The sequence below is a fragment of the Alternaria arbusti genome, assembly GCF_024043155.1.
Source record: "Alternaria arbusti strain BMP 1465 chromosome Unknown scaffold_3, whole genome shotgun sequence".
Lineage (NCBI taxonomy): Eukaryota > Fungi > Ascomycota > Dothideomycetes > Pleosporales > Pleosporaceae > Alternaria > Alternaria arbusti.
Window position 1 is genome coordinate 1135372 of NW_026249943.1, and position 17510 is coordinate 1152881.

Genomic DNA, 17510 nt, shown 5'->3' on the forward strand with positions numbered 1-17510 from the left:
CAATGTTGAGAGTAGTGTTCAGAATGCGCATCGACGCGCATACAGAAGGTGTAAAGAGCGAGGGTCTTGCAGGTACTTCTGCTGACCTTGCGCGGTTCCGCTTTAATGCAGGTACCATTACCGTACCAACGTGTTGCACGGTAACAAGCAAAGCTATTGACGTTCAGTGCAGCCTGACATCGTTTGGAACCAAAGTGTTGGATGATCCGACGCTCGGAGGTCAGGCGCCCATGAGATTCGATGGCAGAACAGCCCAGCAAAGGGTTGGAGAAGTTGAAGTCTAGGGTTCAAAGGTTGTTGAGCTTCATGTACCGTTCCTATCGCCTCCAGGGCTTCTTCGGCCCACAAAAGCATGAGCCTTGACACGGTGCTTGATTGTTTGTTCGCTCCAAGTGTTAGCATAAACGTCCCTGACCCCTTACCGCCATAACGCTCAACAGTGACAAATATTCCATCAGACGTCGTTATCGCATTGCTGGAGAGAGAGATGCTTTGGTGGAGCGGCGAGGCCACGGCTCTAGCGGGAATAATGGTCTTGGCGTGCGGCAATCGGAGCCCCCGATCAGCGGAGGCCTCGACGCGTCTCGCCCTTTTCGATCTTTGTCCCTTCATGCATCAATACTGAGGGCAGATTCGCATCAGTCGGGCATTCGCATCAGCCATCTGATATCGGCTGGCACTCCCCTTTCGCAACCTCGTCACTCTTACTCTGAGCTCGCGACCATTATCACGTCATGCAGACAGATGTCGCGTCCGGAATCCTCTGGCAACAGTCCGCCAAAACGTCGACGGACGGTTGAAGGGTCGTGCTGGCCTTGCAAGCAAAGACGAGTCAAATGCGACCTCCAGAAGCCCACATGTCGACGATGCCTCCTTTCCGCAAACGCGGAAGACTGCAGCTACGACAAGTTACTACTCAGATGGAAGAAGCGACCTGCTAAAACGGTGCCCGAATGCCTCCCACAGCTATCCATCGAGCGTTCGCTCAATAGCATTCACCTGGCATTCAATGAGCGAAGAGCACTGGAATACTTCAAAGCGCGATTATGGCCACTTTTCTCCACTCTTCATGAGCCAGTTCCGCCACCAGTCGCACTTGCCCTGCGCTCTCAACCTGTCCTCCAGGCCCTATGCGTATTTGCCGAGGAGCATCGGGCGCTGCAAGAGCGCGGATCGTCCAAACAGACTCTTGAGAGGAGACGCTTGCATTGCTTGTCAGTTATCCGCGGCCAACTGAGCAGCGAGCAATCCGATGGTGCTGCGCTCTCCGCACTTTTAGTTGCGGTGCTGCTTTTGTACTTCCTGGAAGGCTATGTCAACTGCATGTCAGATGACGCTTCGACCGGTTGTCACCTTGCAGGAGCGATCGCAATCATCAACGCAATGGGCGGCTTTCGAGCAGCATGGTCATCGTCAGACAGAATGACTAGAATGCTACTCTCGGAACTAGCATCCACTGATCTGACAGACGCCTTGCTTCAAGACAGAAAACCTTCGTTCCCAGCCTGCATTTGGGAGACAATGGAGTCAGGATCAGTGTGGTGGGAAGTCGTCCCTGGCACTACATCACTTGGGTCTGTTCTATCCACATTGGCTGAGATGAGCTTCTACCGCCACGAGCTACAAACTGGAGCCGAAGTTTGCGTCGAGAAGGCGCAGGCCTTTGAGCACGCGCTTCAGCCAACGTACTCCAAGCTAGAGTGTCCAGATGGAGACGCAGGACAAGACCTGCTAAGCCCTGTTACAACGGCATCGCTTTCACTTGTCCGTTGTTTCCAGCACGCAGGCCTCATATACCTTTACAGCGCTATTCACGACATTCCCACGAAACACTTTCTTCTTCAACAGCATGTCCATGCGTGTCTAGAGTGTATACAAGGCATGGATACGAGATCTAAAGCGCAGAACTGTGCTCTTTTCCCACTCTATGTAGCTGGCGCACATTCACTCTTGGAAGCCCATCGGGAATGTGTGATGAAGATTTTGGGGAACATACACAACAATCTGCGATTCGAGTCCGTGTTGTCTATTCGGGCAACTTTGGAGGCACTCTGGCAACCTTCTCGTAGTCCTACTACGTGGAGCGGAAGTTTCAAGAACACTGCCATGTGTACATTGGTTATATGAGAGAATTCATCGGTTTTTGCTATAACAGAAGATTGCGATAGTTCCGTCAAAACGCCTCCAAGCCCTACGACCACCAGCCACTTGCTCAACTGTCTAGTGTTTTCACCAGGGGCGGCCATAATTCATGTCGCATTATACAGAGATTCCAGACTAGATGTATACATGACTCTGAGGACTATCTAGTTGTTAAGATTGAAGAGTGTGTATGCAGCAAATGCGACAGGAATTGTAGCCACCCTTGGTGCCCGTATCCCAGCATGTTACCAATGTCTGAGTACCGCCTCCCTCACTCCTACTCAACGAGAGCCTCCACCTCGATTTCGACTTGCATGCCCTCGATACCAAGTTTGGTAATCTCGACACATGTCCATACCGGTCGGTGATCAGGCATGACGCGTCGCCAGCCTTCGATACATAGGTCCGCAGACTCGTCGATATTTGTGTGGTACGATCGAATAGCGTATACGTTCTTCCAGGACACGCCCTTTTCGACAGATTGTAGCGCCTTCTCAATGTTCTCAAGCGCTAGCTCCACTTGCTTTGCGGCGGTCGGTGCTACGTTCCCTTCCGCATCCCAACCACCCTGGCCGGAAATACGGACGACGTTTCCTACTTTGACAGCTTGCGAGTAATGGAAAGCTTTCGACTTGGATTCGGTTCCAGCGTAGTTTCCGAACGTTGCCATAGTGAAGATCTCAACGTCGATAGTGAGCTGCGTTTGAGGCTAAATGAAGAAGAAGTCGGTGACAAGTGTTCTAGTCAAGAAGGAGTCGGGCGAAGAAGCTTATAACACAGTCTTGGGGATGATCGCGACTTATAGGCCTATGCATCGTATGGGGCGTATTTCCGCTGTTGGGTCCCGTAATGTATGTTCGCAACACAGCTCCGCGTCATCGCACTGGAGTCAAGCCCCAGACTACGACAAGAATGTTCAATCGAGAGGCCAATAACTCAAAATTGCCCGGTATTTGCCTCGCTCTGGTATAGGCAAGCTCGCTATGGTTGAATTGCTCTCCTTGACGAACGGAAGTGGAGCGTCCCCGCACTACATATCTGACACAAACAAACAAGCTTCTATCTCCGATATGAATGATAACGCTGGAATCACGGAACATCTCAACATGGAAGGTTACCAGGCCTCGTTTCCGCCACGAGATATGGGACCGGGGTTTAGCGTGGCGATGCCTTGCAGTTCGAGCTATACCCAGCATGGCAAGTACAGCGGCCATTTCTTGACCCACATTTCTCTGCAAACCTATACACGCGATCCTACGCTAAGGTGTAGATAGTCGCCAATGGTGTCATTCGGCATTGTCAACGTCCATCTCACGATGATCTAGCATTTAACTGCTCTTGTCGTCTGCTTGAAGCGTCGTCGGAAGCAGCGCACGGGGAAATACTACTACCTAATGTACATGTTATCGATCAACCCAGTCTTGACGCCTCTGGGCTTTGCGGCGTTCTTGGTTGTACTTGCGGTTGGCCTGGTATGGCGGACGAAGAAGACTTCGAGCAAAAAACTCTCTCCATCTTACGACGTGAAGCAAAAAGGTGCAGTTGATCAGAATATCTTCAATTTGAACAGGACTGACCTTTCCAAGTCCCATCTATACCATTCAAAACACCGTTACCGCAGCCGGCGGAAGACTACAAACTTGAGCTTACAGATCCCAAGCTCTATCGACCCTTCCGCCATGGACCAAACTTTGTAACAATGGGGATCCGGAAAATGAATTGGAACCAATGGATTGAAATGGATTCGAATTTTATCCCTTATCACGACGCCAAGGTTCGGGAGCTCGAGAAGGACGTCAAATCCCGGGTACAATATGTCGACAACGAAGTCACGCGCCTCGCATGCTTTGAGGTCCTGGAAGAACTGACGCAATATCTCACGCATCGCTATCCGGAAGTCTTCCAATTGCACGGCAACATCCTTCATAACACAGTCACTGGTGAAGAATTTCAATACCCAGCACCGAACCCGACGGAAGCTATGGTTACCGCAGCAAAGCTCGTCCAGGACGATCTCGTAGTCATGGTATTGAATGACGATGGCCAATACCACATCGATGCGGGCGCGGTCTGCCTACCTGGGTTCTGGCGTTTGACTGAGAAATACCGCATGTCGCTCGACGAACTCCATATCGAAGCCGGTGTACCTCATTACCAAGAGAAGTTGCAAAAGGCCATGAATCGTTTCTTCGCAAATATGACGTGTGAGAAGCCTGTCATTCGGAATAACGTAAGTAGCACCAACGTCACTACAAATAATGAGGTACCAGTGCTGATAGATCTGTAGTTCTTCATCCAACTGGACGACGGTCTCGCATGGTCACACCGCATGGGCGATCAGAACTCCAACGCGGTTGCTTCCTGGGCCACTGCCAACTCCAAAGGTCTCCGTGTCGAAGACATCCACTTCCGCTCCGAACGGCAATCTCTGCGACGTCTGCCAAAGTCCAAAGCTCTACTCTTCACCATCAGAACGTACTTCGAGCCGGTGACGACCATTGCGAAGGAGCCGCATGTGCCAGGAAGACTGGCCGAGGCGATCAGGGGGTGGGATGAGACTGTCAGTTACTACAAAGGACGAGAGCATTGGGAAGGTTTGTTGCTTCCGTATCTGGATGAGGAACATAGGAAGCAAGTTGATAGTGGGGTGTTAGAGAAGCCGGAGGGTGAGTTCCCTTTTTGAGTGTACACCATTGCCTGTAGGTGTCTAGTATGAATATACTTTATTGCATACTATAGAGTTCTTGCGATGCTCTCGAGATCCACACCACCGATGAATGCTTTCGTATTTGCCATGCTTGGCCGATAAAGCCTAAGCTTCTAGCTTGGGACTCTCTGTAGAACTACCCATGTACATCACGCGATCGCTATAGCGAAAGCGCAACCTTCCAGTGCTGCACCTTTTAGATAAAAAAGAAATCACGATTAGCACCAGGCATGGGTGCAGTTTGCGTCTCGCTGTTATAGACAACATGATCAAATAGAAATATACATCAATTTAGAAACTATCGACTTGGCAAGATCTGACAGTATGTATACTGCAAGCTACCCCAACGGCGGCGCGAAGCGAAGTACATCACTAGCCTACGAGAGCAAGAAGATTCGCCACATTAGTAGACATCATCAACCTCATCAGGCGGGCCCCTGAATTCTGTTCATGGTCAGCAAAGTCACCAGCCAAACATGAACACGTTGATACTTACTGTTTCTGCCAGAGAGCGCATACCATAGCCCGCTCAAACACGCAAAGCCGATCAATACGACACTAGCGTAGTTCATCGAAACCTCGGTAACAGGAAGCGCAGTTGGCATGCTAAAGAGCACCAATTCGAAGAGGATCCATGCCACAGCACCGATGTTTGCTGCGGTGCCCACCAGACCACCAACATTCCACTTTGCATGTGCGACTTCTCTCCTACCGGTGAAGAGAGAGATAGCGATAGGAACGAGGTACCCGATGGCGAGTGCGATGACGCCGACTGATGCGAAAGCGGTGAACGCGCTGCTGGAACCAAGATTGATGAGACCGAGTAGCATCTCGATGACTGTGACGAGCGTGAGCGAGTAGATGGGCCGGTCGGCGATAGTGCGCGTCCAGAGGCCAGCGAGGGGAAGCGCGTTGTCGCGGCTGAACGCCCATGTGCAATGTGAAGCAGCAGTCGTGATTGCGATGGCGCAGAAGAGAGTGACAAATAGTATCATTATCATCAATATCAGCGCTCTTGTCTTCGAGCCCATGATAGAATATATGATGTACGGTAGCGCTTGGCCGTAGGGTGCGTTGAGGATGTCTTCGAGCGGCGGTAGCGTAAAGCATAGCGGCAGGACGAACAGGAGCGATGCGAGCCCACCAAAGGGTATGCAGAGGGCGATAGCACGAGAGACTTCAATTTCGGGCTGAGCGCACTCTTCCGTCATTGATGTCACCATGCCGATGGCGGAGAAGGCGTATGCTGGTGGAAGGAGGCCGATGAAGAACGTAAAACCCGTACCCCAGCCCGAGAAACTGCTGTCGTAGTTGCCGAGCGCGTAGGAGACTGAATGTCGACCTTGCTGAGCGCGGACCGATAGAGCAACCAGAAGTGCGATGATGGTGATGAAGTTCCATACCGCGGCCACGGAGTCCACATACGGTAGCAGCTTGTCTCCCAATGAGCAAACAAGGAAGACCAGCAGACACAGCGCGTAGAAGATGAGAAGCAGTTCCCAGTCCGATGCTACCCACTCTGGGTTGTAGATTGATACCGTCGCCGCGATAAGGGAAGCAAAACCGAAGTTGACGGACAGTGCAATGGTCCAGTTTCCGATGAGCCAGAACCAGCCTGTCAGAAATGAGACGATCTTGCGTGTCCTCTTGCGCTGACCACAGAGCCGATACGACCAGTAGTACACACCAGAAGATGTTGGATACCGTGATGCCAGCTCTGCAAGCGAAATCGCGACACAGCCATTGAAGAACAGGACAACCAGTACGCCGACGAATATTGACAGTTGGCCACCACCGTAGATGGCGCTCATCAAGGGACCGCCAATACCGTAAGGTACAGCCACGATGGCAAGACACATACCCAGAACGCTAATGAGTGACCGGTTCTTCGTGAGCTGCGCGTCGTATCCCAAATGGACGTGCTCAACGACACCCTCCTCGCGCGTAGTCACCGGGCCCATTGGATTGCCGAGCTTCTTCTCGCTGTTGGTCGCCGACATAGTGGGAAAAAGACGATTCTCGAAATCAAAAGGGCAGGAATGATGCGGCGTCGAGTTTCTGCACGAGGTGAATGAATATAGCTGTTACAGGCAGTTCCATCTCATGCCGTACATGCGCTATGCTCGACAATGTGGCGTCCAACATGATAAGATATGACGATAGTTCATTGTCCACAGATAGCGAGCACCGTCCATACTGGCTCTCTACCCCGGACTGAAGTGTCTTGATTCGAGGTCAAGCCTGTATTGACTGCATCTCTACTGACTCGTCAGAACATCGCTTCGAGATAAGCGGTGGCTTGAATAGTTTTGCGGACTACCATATGATAAAACAACCAAACCGGAAGTTCTAGCGTCAATGTAGGCTCCAGAGTGCTCGGTTTTCCCTTGTGCATGGTGCAGCGATGCCCTGTTTTGGAAGGATGATAGGCCTCTGGTAGTCGTTTCCGGGGCCCCAGATTTCGCGTGTAGAGCGCTCGCACATGACTTTGTTAAGTAAAAGCTTATCTTTCGCTCAAGCCTTAGATGCGCCGTCAGATCCGTGCCGCTGGAAACATACCAGAAACGTCTCGAAGGTCTGGATAACGACTATGCCCGGGAGAGCAGTTTGGAGGGCAATGTCAAAGCGTGTGCTTGCGTGCTCGAGATGCCGATCTGACATTTGGGCCCTGACAGTGGAGCCTCTGCATTAGTGTGGTACTAAGCCAAAGATGGCAAGTTAACGGGCAAAGATGGCCTTGAGAAACGCAGACTACCTTATCACTTGAGGAAGTCACTGGCCAGCGCAAAATGTGGACATCTTGAACAAGTCGACGCCAAAGTGTTCCTCTGGAGTTCCGAGTCTGCCTGTGGACGCCTTGTTGATGGACCCACATTCAGGAAACCACCACATGCCTTCGGCAGCGCGTCTTGGTCAGGTTCTTGTCTGTTTTGGGAAATTTAATGGGCATAGCTTCTTGGGATAGTATGATAGTGGTCGCGAACCTGATTATGACGATGTGGGACAAACGTCTTTGCGCAACCTCGGTACGGGGTGGGTGTGGTGTAGACGCGTTGATCGAGAGCGCAGGATATGAAGACCAAATGTCCAGCTCTGTCCACGAGTTGTAATTTTCTATCCTCGTTGTATAACACTCTCTGCATCTTGACCCTTCTTTTGCCGCACACATATTTTCCACAATGGCCCAGTCGATCGACCTTACAGCACCTAATGGCGCGAAGTGGACGCAGCCCACTGGTAAGCATCAACAACTCCCAATATTGTAGGCGTGAACAACTAACATTGGTTAGGTCTCTTCATCAACAACGAATTTGTCCCCTCCAAATCCGGCTCAACACTAGAGTCGATAAATCCGTACGACGAGTCCGTCATCGCAAAGGTCTCCGCCGGGAACGAGGATGACGTAGATGCTGCAGTCGCCGCAGCACGAGCTGCCTTCAAGTCATCAGCATGGCGCGACATTTCTGCCGCCGAACGAGGCCAACTGCTGTGGAAGCTCGGTGACCTCTGCGAGAAGAACAGCCATATTCTTGCTACCGTCGATGCGTGGGACAACGGCAAGCCTTACCAGCAAGCCATGGACGAAGACGTCGCTGAGACTATCTCGGTCTTCAGATACTACGCAGGATGGGCGGACAAGGTGTATGGGCAGACGATTGAGACGAGCAATGCGAAGCTGGCTTATACCAAACACGAACCCCTTGGTGTCTGTGGACAGATAATCCCATGGAACTTCCCTGTCATGGTATGTATCCATCGACTCCGGCTGGTGTAATTCAAACCTAACAAGCCTCATAGATGGCTGCTTGGAAACTCGGTCCAGCATTAGCTTGCGGAAACACCGTTGTGCTCAAGCCAGCAGAGCAGACACCACTTGGGGCACTATTCCTGGCCACCTTGATCAAGGAAGCTGGCTTCCCTCCAGGTGTGGTTAACATCGTCAACGGCTACGGCAAGAGCGCAGGCTCACGGCTTTCTGAACATCCGAATGTCGACAAGATTGCTTTCACAGGAAGCACCATTACCGGCCGAGCCATCATGAAGGCAGCAGCAACGAACCTGAAGAACATCACTTTGGAGACTGGCGGCAAGAGCCCACTTCTTGTATTCGATGACTGCGATCTCGAACAGGCTGTGAAGTGGTCGCACATGGGTATCATGGGTAAGCTCCCTTCTCTTTGCAACTTCACTTGCCGTACACAGGACTAACCAAGCCGTCAAGGTAACATGGGTCAAGTCTGCACAGCAACATCCCGGCTCTATGTCCAGGACACCATCTACGACAAGTTCCTCGAAGCGTTCAAGAAGCAGACCAAAGAGAGTACCAAGATTGGTTCGCAATTCGATGCTGACACCAACCATGGACCTCAAGTCAGCAAAGCTGCCCAAGAGAAGATCCTTGCATACCTCGACACAGCGAAGTCAGACGGAGCTGAGCTCGTCTTCGGCGGCCAGCAGAGCGGCATACCAGAGAAGGGATACTTCGTCGAGCCGACTGTGTTTGCCAACTGCAGCAATGATATGAGGATTGTGCGCGAAGAGATTTTCGGTCCTTTTGTTGTTATTCAGAGCTTCAAGACAGAAGACGAAGCGGTCGAGAAGGCGAACGATACGGAGTTCGGATTAGGAGCGGCTGTGTTCACTCGGGACATTATGAGGGGCCACCGCGTGGCAGGTGCGATCGAGGCGGGTATGGTTTGGATCAACAGCAGTCAGGACTCGCATTTCGGTATCCCGTTCGGTGGCTACAAGCAGAGCGGTATTGGGAGGGAACTGGGCGCGTATGCGCTGTCTGCGTACACGCAAGTGAAAGCTGTCCATGTTAACTTGGGCACGTTCTTGTAGACTTACTTTTAGTGGATGATTTGGAATATGTACCATTCCGATGTATCGCTACACATGCAATGCGGTTATTTGGAGGGTGATGATGCTCCTACCCAGATGAGATCTTGGGCGATGGGTGATGACGCAGCGTGTCATAGTCGCGTCGCGTCGGGTTAACACCGCTCCACGCTTATCTCCGTCTCAGCAACCGCCACCCAGCAGCACCTTCCGCGACCACTACTGCAATCCTAGACTCAACACCCGTTCCTAAACCCCTCTCCGTTTGAAAGCCGGTCATCGCATGCGCAAAATCCTACAATGGTCCTCGGCTTCGAGCGCATCAACGAGCGCACCCAACGCCCGAACGCGCACATAAACTTCATACGCACACTGCCCGGTCCGACATCGTCCACGGCGGAAAACATCCTGAACCGCGTCGCAGCAATATGTTATCCCTTTATGAAATCGCATATGATCCTTGTTCAGGCGCTTGAAGAATTCCCATACAACACCGAGTTTGTCGGCCGCAACTTTAACGCTGGCGAGGTCATACAACTGGTGCTCAGGGACCGAAATGGAAGATGGCTGCCCCAGAGGATGGTGGAGATGGTCATGGTACATGAGCTTGCGCACTGCAAACAGATGAATCATTCGAAGGCTTTCTGGAAGGTTCGAGATGGCTACGCGGTGGAATTGAGGGCGCTCTGGACAAAAGGGTACACTGGCGAAGGACTGTGGGGTAGGGGTAGAGATCTGGATACGGGAGCCTTACAAGCGAGCGATGGCGAGGCTGTGGATGTACCCGGGCATCTATGTGGTGGCACATATGGACGGAAGGGAAACAAGAGAAAGAGGGGTGGAAAGGAGAGGCCCCTGCTGAGCTATGCGGAGAGGAAGCAACGAAGGATACTGAAGAAGTTTGGGGCTGGAGGCCAGGCATTGGGTGCCGATGACGACACAAAAGTTAAGCTGGAGAAGGGCGCCCCAAAGAAAGGCAAGCCTAGGGTCGCTGGTAGCGCACGAGGACGAGATCTCAGAGCTGCAGCGGCACTGGCACGTTTCGAGCCAGTCAAGAAGGAGGAAGAAGTCGTGATAAAGAAAGAAGAACCGTCATCGGAAAGCGAAACAGAAGACGAGTTTGTCGAAGGCGATCAAGACGGCGCAGCGGTAGACGTAGATGGCAAGAGCATGTTCGACGACAAAGGCCGCGCCCTGGTCAAGATCTGCGAGGACGAAGACGACAAAGATGGCGATGCAAGGAGGGAGATGGACGAGATACAAGGTTTCGCGCCGCAGCACAAACCAGCGAAGAAGACAGCGTCATCGTCCAAGGCCTCGAGCAAGCCATCAGCACCGAAGTCAACGAAAACTCAGTCTGCATCAAAGACCGCCTCGCGATCGACTGCCACCCCTCAAGCATCAGCAGGGTCGGCCAACTCTCTTCCAAAGGTCTTCAAACCCCGTCCCAAACCGAACACGGCCGCCTCACAACCCCAGCCACCGCCGAGCTCTGCCTGTCCCATATGTTCCCTCGAGAACGAGGCCGGAGCATTGACATGCGTCGCTTGCGCAAATGTATTAAAGAAGGACTTTGTACCCGACCACTGGCGATGCAAGAGCGCTGCTTGCGAGGGAAGCCAGTACATCAACGCCGGGGACGCAGGTGCTTGTGGCGTCTGTGGGATGACTCGGAAGAAATGAGATGAACACTGTGCAGTGGAGCAGCATGGAGAAGAGGCTGGTGGCCGCAGCGATGATGGAATGATTATGATACCCAATTTCCTGAAGAAATAACAACACCGTTACAATGCACTGCATTCCGAGCAGATCAGATCCAGATGTCATGACTTCATTCCATGCAATAACGCTACGCTAAAGTCAACAGTGGCAAACCACAACACCCATCCCATGATGATCAACACCAAGCCATGCATAGTAATGACCAAAGAACGCCTTTCGCCTCCCACCATTCACGGGTACTGCAAGTCCTACCTCGCAATCCTCAGATGCGAGGCTCCTAAGTTTTTCCTCGCGCTAGTCGGCATGCCCGCGCCCCTTCCACTAGTTCGCCTCATGCTCTCCAACTTCGCCTTGAGCTGTTCATGTATCTTCCTGTTCTGGGCCCACCCATCGGCCAGCTTTTGCATTCGAATGGCGGCGATGACAGCGAGAGCTGCAGATTTGAGCTTGGGTCGGCGGTCGTGAACGGTGACGTCGGGGGTGATGCCCATCTGAGAGATGAGATTGAGGTCTTCTTGATTGCTGGGAGGTGTTAGTGGCTGTACTGCACAGAGTCTCTGGTAAAGGGGTGGAGACATACCATTCATTGTAAGTCTGAATCTGCATCAAGAAGAACTTCTTTTGGTACCCAAGGGCTTCCCGGAACGCCTCTGCTCGCGAGCATCGTGCGCGGAGGAACTGGATCTGCTTGGCGAGACCGTTGATCTCTTTGATATGGCGCTTAGTAAGGGCTTCCGCCTGTTCGTCCAGATCAATCGCATCCTGGTTGGCCTTTTGTTGGATGGACTTCGAGGAAGCTTGGATGAGACGAAGCTGCGATTCCTTCTCACGGAGGTGAGACTGTAGGTCTCGTAGTTGACGCTCAAGGGCGGATTGCTGTTCCCGTGCTGTCGACTTGGCTTCAGATAGAGATTTGCGGTGTTGAGCATCCTTGTCGCGGATCCGTCCTTCAAGATCGCGAATCTGGTTCTTAAGAGCGGCCTCTTGTTCGCGCTGTGCCGCACGGGTCTGAGATTGCAGGGCCCCGTTTTCGTTCTCCTTTTCGCGTATCATAGATTCCAGAACGGTGATCTTCTCTTCGAGCGAGGCCTTCTCCTCGGCGACTTCGTCGGCATCCTCTTGCAGAACTTCTATCTCAGCTTCGAAGTCGTCCTTCTCCCGGCGAGCGTTCTCCTTGAGCTCCTCAAGTGCTTCCAAGCGCTCCTCTGCAAGTCGTTGCAGGGCATCAACTTGGCTCCTCTGCTCGTTCAGCTCGTCGCGCAAATTCTCTAGCTCGTCGTCGCGCTTGCGTACTAGGTCCTGCATAACATCGATTTGGGTATCGGGCTCGTCGGCATGGCTCCGTAACGCGTCAAGCTCGGCCTCGCGCTCGGTTATCGTTCGTCGCGCTGTATCCAGCTCCCGGGTCCTGTCACTAAGGTCATTCCTGAGTTGTTTGAGCTCCTTGAGTGTTGTCTCTTGTGCTTCAATCTTCCTCTGCAGGCCGGCGATATCGCGCTCACGAGCTTGCAACGTTGATTGCGAGTTCGAAAGATCTCGAGATAGTGCATCCCGTTCGCGCGTGATCTTCTGGAGCGCCTCGATCTGGGTGTCCTTGCCAGATACAGCGGACCGTAAGTTGCGCAGTTCGCTCTCGATGTCTTTACGCTCCTGCCGCAGAGTAGCTACCAATGTGTCGCGGTCGTTGTTGCCTCTGCGCAAAACCTCCACTTGCTCATCTTTGCTCGACATCTTGGAAACCAAGTTGTCGCGCTCACGGCGAAGATTGTCACGTTCTCGTATGGCGTTGTTGAGCGACTGTACCTGAGCATCTTTGTTGTTGAGGTTTGAGCGAAGGCCGGTAAGCTCCTGCGTCGCATCATCGCGCTCACGTCGTACTCTTTCCAACCCATCCAGATCGCGGTCTTTCTGGTTCAGTTCACGTCGAAGCTGTTGCAACTGCTGTTCGTATGCGGATGCTTCCCGTTGTAGGCGTGAAATCTGCTGCATAGCGTCTTGGTGCTGCTTCCGGAAGTCGTCTAGCTCATCAGCTCTGGATTCAGCAGCGTCGACCCTCGATTGCAGTAGTTCAATCTCAACGCCCTTTTCACGAGTAATCTCGACCACCTTCTGTCTGGCATCGTTGGCGGATTGCTGCGCCAATTGAACCTGGTTGTCTCCCTGAGACTCCGCAAGCTCCAAACGTTCGCGCAGTGCATCCATCTCAGCATCCTTCTCGTTTTGAATGGTTTGGAGGCGCCGCTGCAGCTCTCGGAGCTCGGCATCCTTTTCGCGCTCCAGTGAACGTAGGCGCTCCTCGAGAACAGAGAGTTCCTGGCGTTTTTGCTGCTCTGCGACCTCGAGATCATGTTCCGCTTCATCCAGGCTCTCGTTCAACTCCCGAATTTCCTGGTCCTTGCTGTCGTCGGCGCTGTCGAGCTTGGACTTCAAGGCGTTGATTTCAGCGTCCTTCTCGCGCTCGACGGCACGAAGTTGTTCCTGGAGGTCCTCGATCTTCTCGCCCTGTTCAGCCACCTGCCGCTCCTTTTCTGTGGCGTCTTCTTCTTGCGACTGCTTGGCCGATTGCAGCTGTTCTTCCAACTCGGCGATGCGTTCGGCTTGGTCCCTAAGTTGGCGGTCCTTCTCCTCGTCACCGGCAGACTGGGAACTTTGCGCATTCTTCAGCTTCTCCTCCAAGTCCTTGATCTGTTCGTCCTGGTCGTCTAGCATCTCGTCCCGTCGGTTGAGCTCTGCTTGTGCCTCGTCCAACTCTGCTCTGACCTTGTCCAGCTCCTCGCTGTCGCCACTCTCTTCTTCCAGCTTCCTTTCGAGACGCTCCACCTCGGCCGCGCGTTCGTCGGCTAGCCGTCGGAGCTCGTCCATCTCTTCCCGCATGCCTTCGTCGACGTGCCGTCGCTTGACCTTCTCGGCGTATTCCCGTAGCTGCTGTTTGTATGTGTCTAGTTCCCTCTCGGCGGCTTTGAGGTCTTTCGAGTAGTTCTTGATATCGCGCGCCATCGTGACCTTCTCCGACTTAAGGTTGATGTTCTCCTCCATGGCTTGTCGGTTGAACTCGGGGCCCATCTTCTTCAGGTTCTCTTCCAGGAAATGAATCTTGAGCTTTAGTCCGAAGTTTTCCTTGTCGATCTGCTCCAGACGCTGCAGTTGTGTTAGAACCTGTGAGTAGTCGTGGCCGGGTGAGCCCGGATATACATACCGCTTCCTGCTCTCTCAGCGTAAGCACATTGCCGTTTCCGTTGTCCATTTCGCCCTCTGCCCTTCTTGGTAGCGCGGTGGGCGTGCTCATAGCACTCGAGCTGGGGTCTGGCAGCTGTGTCCGGCCATCGACCGAATCGGCGAAGGAACTGGAATGTATGTCGTACATGCTCGCCTCGGGCAGCGGCGTATTGCTCACTTGGAAGCCTGGCTTCATTGCGGCGGGCGTCGTAATCTTGCCGTCGAGCAGTCCGTTGACCTGGCGCGTGCGATTCGCGGTTGCGCTCTTCAGCATGGGCGTGAATTCGTTCTTCGCGGTTTGTTGGCGTCGGGATGCAAGCGGCTGTCGGGGGGTTCGGGCGCCGCCCATCTGTTTGAAGAGGTTGTCGCGGTCTGTCGGCGCATGGAATGTCTCCTCCATGCTGAATGAGGGCTCGTTGACTGTAAAGCGCGTCATATCGCCAACCTCGGTGCGAGGCGTGTCCGGTAGGTGCGCCATGGTATAGAACGTACTCTAGCAGCGCATGAGTGAGAGAAATAGAAAAGTCCTTTGGGGCGCACCTCAGCAGTGCGGATGCATCATGTTCCACTTCATCATACTCCAGATGTTGTTTGTTTAGGGACGCTTGGACCACGACAGGGATACTGCCCGCCGCTAGCCCATGCAGGCAAGGACCCGAAAAGCGCGTCTGGAAGTCACGTTACCTCTTTGCCGCCTACACCAGAGACTTCAATCCAGGATAAATGCTCCTCTGCTACTAAGTACATCCATTTCCGCCCCTCGAGAACAGTGGCAATACGAAAACACAACCTAAAAGTACCGAACCGACTATACCCGCACAAGCGTTGGGCTCAGTCTCGAAACAACAACGAAGCCAAGATCCATCTGACTGGCTCCGAAAACCAAAGATAGCACCATCCGGAATATATATCCTGGACCATGGACGGGCCACAAGACGACCTTAAGTGGTTTGGTGAAGGATTCGATGGCTTTCCCAAAAAGCTGCCCGATGATGTCGTGGAATACATGGTCTTCATCATCGATTCTAGGCTCTCAGACGTCCAGACAAGAGAACGGTTACAAGCTTTCCAACGCGCTCTAAATGCATTAGAGAAGAAGTTTCTCAAAGAGTACATATGGCAGCGTGACTCTCTCAAGCTCGATCTAGTTCGCGAAGAACACCAGTGGCTGCTCAAAGGACGCTCTAACTACGGCGATAGTGTGGCAGACGAATGGCTTATTGTCTACTTTCTACGTGAACAAAGCAAAGAGTTCAAGGACGCATGGATACGCATATATGACAGCGATGGAGAGTTCCTCCTGATCGAAGCTGCCAATGCACTACCGAAGTGGCTGAGCCCTGAGGTTGCCGAGAACAGAGTCTGGATCAACAGTCATCGCCTACTAATTATACCACTCGGAAAAGAAGAGGAGCCCGGCCCTTTGACTCAAGCACAAGCTATTCAGATCATCGACGCTACACCAGCACGACCACAGCAGTACATCAAGGTTGAAAAGGAGGCTTTTCATCGCCTGGCTGGTTATCCGGCTGCCATCTCGGAGAATCAACATCACGCGACTCTTCCTTTGCCAAGGAAGGTTGCACATATTCTGCACAGCAACCCGTCGTATATCGCACCAGTAGTCGAAGCCTTCTATCTTCGAGATCCCATCTCCATCCGGCTCATTCAACCCGAAAAGTCCAAAACTCCGCTCACTTTCCCACCGGAAGACTTTGTAGACATCAGCGTTCGTTTCACTAAAGTTCTTTACGCTCAGCTTCTCGGTCAGCATTGGGAACCGCCCGCGCCATGGGACGCAGCACTGGAGCAGCTCGTCAAGTCTGGTAGACCAACCGAGAAGGCAGAGATCGGTATCAAAATCACAGCAGGCATGCAGATGCTTCTGTCGCACTCTTTATACACATCTCGCAAACCGACGCGTGAGATCGCCCTTTTACTAGAAGACTTGGAAAGTGGTGACGACACACTTCCTACCGACGCCGAAATCGCCGGTTGGCCCAAGCGTGAAGACGATGAAGGGTGGCTCAATATCGACTTCTCCGAGTTTGAGAAGGAGCTCGAAGGCAAAGGAAGCGGCGCGAAAGACGCGTTTGGTGACAAAAATGCGGAGGAGAATTTGAAGAAGATGGTTGCACGCTTCAACGACTTCCTGGCCGACAACGAAGCAGGCGCTGAGGGTGCTGATGGGGTTCTGGACCCCATGGATATTGACAATGACTCTGACGCTGGCGGCAGAGGATGGGAAGACCCAGAAGATAGTGATTCGCCAGCCGAGAACGAAAGCAAGACCAAGGGCACAAGCAAGGCAAAGGCCAAGAATAGCGAAGATGAGGATGACACGGATGAATACGACGACGCAGAAGCCGACGCGGAGTATGCCGAATACGAACAAGCCTTCGAAAAGTACATGATGCTACCCGCGGCGGAGAAAGCCATTCTCACAGAGGAAGCTCGCGCACTAGCGCTCGAACAAGACGCTGAGAAGGAAGAAGACGAAGAGATCCAGAAACTCAGTGAGATGATGGAAGCTGAGCTCTTCAGCCATGGTGCGCTAAACGTCAACCCCAAATCGGAGCACAAGCCCGGAACAGGTCTCCTGTCCGACAGCAAAGGAAAGGGCAAAGGGAAGCTTCAAGAGGTCGCTGAAGAAGACGAGGAGGATGATGACGACGATATCCTAGACGAAGATTACAATCTCGCTGATAACATGCTAAAGGCGTTCAAGGGACAGGCTGGTATGGCGGGCCCGGCGGGCAACATGATGAGGGCGATGGGCGTGCAGTTTCCACAGGACGCTGATGATGAGATCAAAGGAAGCAGTAGTAAGGGTAAAGGCGCGTAAGATGTCTAGCACGTACAATTACTTACAACAACTTCC

The 17510-nt window shown here is 52.8% G+C and overlaps 7 protein-coding genes across 7 annotated transcripts; 4 read left to right on the forward strand and 3 right to left on the reverse strand.

Moving 5' to 3' along the window:
- Nucleotides 1–2419: 2419 nt before the first annotated feature.
- J4E86_003020 (uncharacterized protein) lies at nt 2420–2812 on the reverse strand (the record flags this gene model as incomplete). The annotated part of the gene is made up of 1 exon (XM_051443576.1): nt 2420–2812. The coding sequence occupies one exon, from the start codon at nt 2810–2812 to the stop codon at nt 2420–2422; it is 393 nt and encodes a 130-aa protein (XP_051305071.1).
- Nucleotides 2813–3841: 1029 nt separating this feature from the next.
- J4E86_003021 (uncharacterized protein) lies at nt 3842–4825 on the forward strand (the record flags this gene model as incomplete). Its single annotated transcript, XM_051443577.1, has 2 exons — nt 3842–4372; nt 4430–4825. The coding sequence occupies 2 exons, from the start codon at nt 3842–3844 to the stop codon at nt 4823–4825; spliced, it is 927 nt and encodes a 308-aa protein (XP_051305072.1).
- Nucleotides 4826–5252: 427 nt separating this feature from the next.
- On the reverse strand, nt 5253–6849 carry J4E86_003022 (uncharacterized protein; the record flags this gene model as incomplete). The annotated part of the gene is made up of 2 exons (XM_051443578.1): nt 5253–5293; nt 5346–6849. 2 exons carry the CDS (start codon nt 6847–6849, stop codon nt 5253–5255), a joined length of 1545 nt encoding a protein of 514 aa, XP_051305073.1.
- A 1179-nt stretch (nt 6850–8028) lies between these two features.
- J4E86_003023 (uncharacterized protein) lies at nt 8029–9694 on the forward strand (the record flags this gene model as incomplete). The annotated part of the gene is made up of 4 exons (XM_051443579.1): nt 8029–8086; nt 8140–8594; nt 8648–9011; nt 9072–9694. The coding sequence occupies 4 exons, from the start codon at nt 8029–8031 to the stop codon at nt 9692–9694; spliced, it is 1500 nt and encodes a 499-aa protein (XP_051305074.1).
- Nucleotides 9695–9991: 297 nt separating this feature from the next.
- On the forward strand, nt 9992–11374 carry J4E86_003024 (uncharacterized protein; the record flags this gene model as incomplete). The annotated part of the gene is made up of 1 exon (XM_051443580.1): nt 9992–11374. The coding sequence occupies one exon, from the start codon at nt 9992–9994 to the stop codon at nt 11372–11374; it is 1383 nt and encodes a 460-aa protein (XP_051305075.1).
- A 287-nt stretch (nt 11375–11661) lies between these two features.
- Nucleotides 11662–15107, reverse strand: J4E86_003025 (uncharacterized protein; the record flags this gene model as incomplete). Its single annotated transcript, XM_051443581.1, has 3 exons — nt 11662–11935; nt 11994–14551; nt 14610–15107. The coding sequence occupies 3 exons, from the start codon at nt 15105–15107 to the stop codon at nt 11662–11664; spliced, it is 3330 nt and encodes a 1109-aa protein (XP_051305076.1).
- A 441-nt stretch (nt 15108–15548) lies between these two features.
- J4E86_003026 (uncharacterized protein) lies at nt 15549–17474 on the forward strand (the record flags this gene model as incomplete). Its single annotated transcript, XM_051443582.1, has 1 exon — nt 15549–17474. The coding sequence occupies one exon, from the start codon at nt 15549–15551 to the stop codon at nt 17472–17474; it is 1926 nt and encodes a 641-aa protein (XP_051305077.1).
- Between the last annotated feature and the right edge of the window lie 36 nt (nt 17475–17510).